The 6098-nt window shown below is 60.9% G+C and overlaps 1 protein-coding gene across 1 annotated transcript in view; it reads right to left on the reverse strand.

Moving 5' to 3' along the window:
- Positions 1–6098, reverse strand: part of CMIP (c-Maf inducing protein) — a gene marked incomplete at its 5' end in the record, with an annotated part of 93865 nt that overhangs the window by 9504 nt on the left and 78263 nt on the right. Inside the window, 2 exon segments of the mRNA XM_014589381.1 lie at positions 1131–1247; positions 3675–3782. Coding sequence (XP_014444867.1) covers positions 1131–1247; positions 3675–3782 — 225 coding nt within the window.

Consider the following 6098-nt stretch of genomic DNA (forward strand, 5'->3'; position numbering starts at 1 on the left):
CTGGCCCCGCGGGGCCTCCCCGGCTCCTTCACCTCCCGCTGCCGGTCACACAGCTGCTCATACATGCGCTTGCCCACGTCCGTGCTCTCCAGCGTGGAGATGATCTGCAGCTGGGTGTCGTTGTTGTCGGTGATGTTGTACTCCAGCATCAGGCACAGGATCTGCCGGACCATGGCGGTGCGTTACGGCCGAAACCCTGGGCCACAGCAGCAGCCTCCCTAGCTGTGCAAGGCTGGCAGGCCCAGCCCGACTTCCTGCCTGCACGTGGGACTCAATGCTCGCGTGCCAGTGCAGGGCAGGCCCTTGGCACCACATGCAGAAGTGAGGGGGCAGGCTCTGCTCCTGCCTCCCGCTTCCTTCCTGCCTCACAGCTCACCACTCTCACTTCCAGGAAACTCTGGTGGTTTCAAAACACACCTGCAAATTCCAACACTCCTCCCCAGAGAGGGGAGGTCTGGTCCCAGCCCTTCACTAACGGGCCGGCCTTGGCATGCTTCGGCACAGTGGAACACAGCACCAGTGACCGACCACCCAGCTTCTGAGGCTGGGTTAAAAAGCAACACGGCTTCGCCTGATTTCTTTCAGGACAGCCACTCTGGTAGTCTCAGGCTTCCAGGGGCTTTGGGGTGGGCAGGCAGGGAGAGAGCGGAGGAGCAGGCGAGGTGTCGGGGACCTGGGGCATGTGCTCGAGGGAGCTAAAAGCCCAGGACACATGCAGGGAGGGCAAGCCAAGCGGCTCCAGCCTCGTGTTCGGGTCCATTTCAGCCAATGTGAGAAGCCCCAGCAGTGCCACAGCCCAACCCCCACCGGACTGTGACCATGTGAGAGATCAGTTCTCCCAAGGGAGAACTGCTGGGCCTGGTCTCCCACCCCCCACCCCCCACCGAGGCCAGTAAACGAGACTTTACTGCAAGCCCCCATTTGGGTGTGGTTACCCAGCAAAAGCCGACACAGCATCCTCGCACACCTCTACCCCAGAGCAAACTGACCAGGACGCCCAGCTCAGCCACTCCCTCCTGGAAGGCCTGCACGCTGCCTGGCACAGCTCTGCGGGCCAGGACGCCCACCTCACCTATCCCAGCCTGCGACAACTCCTGGCTGGGCCCACAAGGACGGCGGCAGCCCCTTACCTCCACCATGGTCTGGTTCCCCCGCAGCGCCAGGAGCATGCAGGGGCCCAGCTTGTTCTCCGCCAGCGAGAGCAGGAACTTTTTGGTCTTGTAACAGGAGCCCATGAGGATGTGCACCTGCGAGCAGGAAGGCCGGGTAAGGGCCAGGCCCTCCATGGGAGTCTTCCGCGGGCTGGAAGGAGCGGAAAGCCAGGGCCCTGCAGCCGGCCACGCATGCCCGATCTGGACAGGCAGATGTGTAGTGGTCACCAGACCCTCCCTGGGAGTAGGGGAAATTCGTCTATGCCAACTGACAGACCGTCACGAAGGGAAAAACGTCCCCTGATTCTGTTTCTGGAGGCGCCTGCAGTAGGCGGATTCCGAGAGGCTAAAAGTGACAGTGGGGCCGGGCAAGGGGAGCTGGCGTTTAAGGGCGCCGAGGCCACGTTCAGGACAAGAAGGATCTGGAGATGGATGGTGTGATGCCTGTGCGGCAGAGTGACGTACTTATTGCCACTGAGCTATGTGCTTAGAAACAGTTCAAACGGGGGCCAGCAGATGGCGCAGTGGTTAAGGCACTGAACTCCCACCTGGTCGACGGTGGTTTAAGTCCCGGACCCGGCCGCTTGAAACTCACACTGGGTGCGTGTGCGCGTGTGCCCAAAATCCCAGGAGGAGAATGGGGAAGGGACTGTGGCATGGCTATCCCCCCGGGGGTGATTTCTCACTGTCCCTCTCTGCTCCCACTCTCTCTGGTGAGTGCGCATACCCTGTGAATAAAACCTTAAAAAAGAGAAATGTTTATATGTCTTTAACCACAATAATAAAAGGGCCCCTCGCCAGCTCCCTTGGGGAGGGGGGCTGGCATTTGGTGCTCTGAGTCCTAGGACCCAGGTGGCCATGTCTGGCCAGCCCTCGCTCGCTTGACCATAGGCCCAGCCCTTACAGGGGCTGGGGACAGCATGGCCCTGCTTCCTGGCCCGCTGTGAGCCTTGGAGGATATTTCGAGGGATTGTCCACCCCAGAAATCCAAAGCAAATCTCGCTCCAGCGTGGGTTATGTGCCAGGTGGTCTATGTGGGGGTGAGGACTTTGGGCAGGGCCCCCACCATGGAGCTGGGGAGGCCCCAACACCCAAGTGACTTGGCTCGACTTCATGCAACAGCAAAGGCCCTCCTGGTTGGCAATGGCAGCCTCATCCAGGGGACTGCTTCCCTGCCACACATCTCCATAGAAACAGAGCACTTCTCTGCTGGGGGCTGCTGGCCGCCCGCCCCGGACAGACTCCCTCTGCTCTGTGGGTAACAGGCCTGGCACACCAATGCAGTCTCCACGCTGGGGGGCTGCCGAGTCCCCTCACTCTGTGCTCGCATGGGTGGGGGGGCCATCAAGAGGTGACAGTGAGTGAGGAAGGCAGGCAGGGCTGGCACATGTCCAGGACGCACAGGGCACTCCTAGAGGACCCCAGGCAGGAGGTGGCTGCAGGAAGGGGAGCGCCCAAGGAAAATCACCAAAATGCAAGCCCTTTCTGAACTGTGCCGGGGCAACGCCTGGGTGTGTGGTCCCTGCTGCCACTTCTGCCAGGCTTGCCTCTGACGACAGAGCCCACGGTGGTCATCCACTGTCCCACGTGCTCGGTACAGTAACCCCAAGAGGCCAGCACCGTGCTCCCTGTCTTGCAGATGGGGAAGCTGAGGCTCAGGAAGGCCATTACCAGCTCAAGGCCGCGAGCCAGCATGGAGCCAACAGTGACTGGAGGTGGGTCTGGTGATGCCTGTGCCTCCTCCTGTCCCGTGGGCGTGGGGCACAGGCGACCAGCGACGGAGCTGGCTGTTAACCAGGGCGTAGTGGAGGTTGCTGGCCCCGTGGCCGGAGCATCTTCCTGGAGACGAGTCTGTGTCCCTTTACTCCAGGAAGAAAGCGCCCCCTCTGGCCAGGGTGGGCATGGAAACGGGGCCTGTGACCCGAGGCACATCCCCGAGCTCCTCTGGGCCGGTTTCCACACAGACCGATGGATGGTGGAGCTGAGACCACAGGAAAAGCCGACCTGACAAGTGTCACTCAGTGTCTGGCGCCAACACTGAAGTCACTTTGGGTCCAGTTACTGATCAGTGACCTTGGACCCTTCACCGACAGTGGGGTGACCTCCCTGCCCTGGAAACTTCCCTGCGAGGGTGCAGTGAGCTGGGGAACGTGCAGAGCCTTCTAGAACCCCGCGGCACGCGAGGCACTTGGTCCCCTGTGTACCAAGACCCTGACACGTGACCGTGTGACCCTGGGCGGTTATGCCTCCACCTGCAGTAGCTCTGCCTGTGAAACAGGACAGCAAGTGTCCTCCTCCCAGAGCCAGGTGAGAAAGGGCCAGGTGAGACGCCGCGCTCTCTGCTCTAAGAGGAAATGAGCAACAGCTGTGGCTGTCACCGCCACCTCCTTGCCCCTGCCAGCATCACTGCAGCCTGGGAACCCCCAGGCAGGCCATGGTGGTGGGATGGCTCGTTCCCAGCCCGGAGAGGCGAATCCAGGACCTGCCGGCCGCTCCCCACCCCGGGGAGGGCGCAGCGCGTACCATGCTGGCGAACAGCTCCCCGTCGTCGTCACAGGCCACCCCTCCAGGGCTGTAGAGCTGGAACCAGCCGTCCTTGCCGGCCCGCACGCTCAGCAGACACGAGTGGACCTGCCACGTGGAGAGAGACGCGTTGGTCAGCGTCGGGCAGCCAGCAGCAGCGGCCGGACCTCGGTGCCCACAAAGGCTCGGCAAGCCCTGCAGTAAGGACGCTGGCACGGCGTGGTCAGTGACTCCCAGCCTCCACCAACTCCTCAGGAGACCAGGCCCTGGCTTCGTGAGCTGCCCCGAGGATGCAGGCGTGGGCTGGGCCACAGACGCTCAGAGCCCCTGCCAGACCAGCCCCTTCCTCTGGGCCTCCCGGGGGCTGTTCTCCCTTGTCTGTAAACCTGCTCCCCTCTTGTTGGGGTTCTGCTGCCCCATCACTGACCCCCACTCCCAAGGTTTCTGCCATCTCCTCTCCCGAGTTTCCTGCCTCTGCTGACAAGGGTGCCCCCCACCCCCGTTCTCCCTCTCGGGTGGTCAGGTCTCTCCCACCTCCTCCTCTGCATCTCCGCCCCTCCTTACTGAAGTGTATCTGTCCAGGGTGGGGACAATCTCCGAACCGAAAGTGGCTCTCCAATCCCTCCCCAATCTGTGTGTGCACGTGTGTGTGTGTATACGAGGGAGTGTGTACACGTGCACATGGCTTTGCGAGGAATTCCACGCCCATTTGGCCCCCCACTGTGGTATGTGAGAGACCTTCCTCCTGTCCTGAAACAGCTATGGGAAGGCTCTGACCACATCCTCCTAGAGGGGAGCACTGCTCGTGTCACTGACACACTGGTGTGACCCTGCTCACGCCCACACAGGTGAACAGAACAAGGCACCCAGCTTCCATTCCCACAAAGTGTTAATTCTACTTCTCTGAAACAGGGGCTGGAGAACTAAAAGGTACTGGACAAAGAGCAGAGAGCTTACAGCGGAGGAGAAGAGAAGAGTGAGGAGGGAAAGGGGAGAGAGAAAGGGAGTGCAAAGAACATTCCAGATGAGGCCACCAGGAGAGCCAGGACCAGGGCGAAGGGCCGGAGGCAGAACTGAGTCCTTTCTGGCTTGCTCACACTTCCTCTGGGCCTTGGGCATGTCACCCTGGCTTAGAAATGTCCCCGCCAGTATCTGGCTCTGCCTCTCCACATGGGGAGGCTGCTGCTATCACTTTTACTCTCTCGGCCTCAGTCTGAAACGCAGGCTTGCTTTCCAGGGAAGCCTGTGAACCTGCCTGCTCGCCAGGACTGACTCGGGCCTAAGGATCCAGATGCTCCCTGGTACTGGCCACTGCAAAGCTCCCCGGACCGACGTTTCTGCTTTTCCCTGTGGTGCCCGAGGATCGCTTCTGGAGTTGGCATTTACGATCGTGTTTTAGAGCTAGGTCCTTCTAGAACTAAGTTTTCTGGTGTGGTCCAGGGCCCAGCGCATCAGCTCCAGTCCCTTTATCCCCTCCTCAGGGGATAAAGTGTGGGACCTCCTGCTCCAGAACTTCTGGGTTCTGAGCTTGCCTGCTGGGTGAGGGAGGCCTGCCATGGTGGGTGTGGCACGGCCTTGGTGTCTATGTCCCTAGATTCCTTCTCCAACCCCACTTCCAACCCTCCTGCCCCAGACCCAGATCAAGTTTCACACCCCAACTTCAGCCCAAACTTCAGTTAAGTCCAACTGGTTCAGTACCACCTCCACCAGGAAGCCTCCCCGGATGGCTCCATGGAGAATAACTCATTCCCTCCTCTGCCCATCCCTCTCCCTTCTCTGCTGGAGGCACGCGTGTCTATTCTGTCTCTGGTGGAGCCTGTCACTACCCAGAATCCTGGCACAGAGACGCAGGCCGTGAGGTCCTGGGGGGCTCAGCACACACGCACAACACAGTGCTATTAGCACAGGCCTTGGGGACATCTGATGAGTCTGAATCCTGCCTCAGCTCTGTGACCTTGGGGACATCGCTTCACTCCAGAGAAGAGGGTGACTCTGATGTGTTTGGGGTAAGAGGACTGGCTGGGGGTTGTTGTGAGGTCGGACTGAGAGGACGGGAGCAGCTGGCCCGGGGCAGCCGCGGTGCAGGCGAGCGCCAGAGGCCATCGGCACACCAATGGGAAGAGAAAGGCCACAGCTGACCTCGGGCCACCTGAGCCCTCTTGTGCCCGGGTGCTGGGGCGATCTCTGTGCTCTCCCTGGAAGCCCAGGCTTTTGGAGGGACGAAATGCACCTCAGGAGGGCCTCGGCCTCCAAACCTAGGAGATGTAAACCTGGCTTGGTTCCCTTCCTTGGTCTACAGGACTTAGGACCAGACAGGATCCAAATGCTGCCTGCGAGCTGGCGGGGACACCTGTTGTTTCGACCCTAAGTCCAGGCCTCGCTGCTCGGGGAGAATGGCAGCCAGTGGGGAACCAGCACTGGCTG

The sequence above is a fragment of the Tupaia chinensis genome, unplaced genomic scaffold, assembly GCF_000334495.1.
Source record: "Tupaia chinensis unplaced genomic scaffold, TupChi_1.0 Scaffold000355_1, whole genome shotgun sequence".
Lineage (NCBI taxonomy): Eukaryota > Metazoa > Chordata > Mammalia > Scandentia > Tupaiidae > Tupaia > Tupaia belangeri.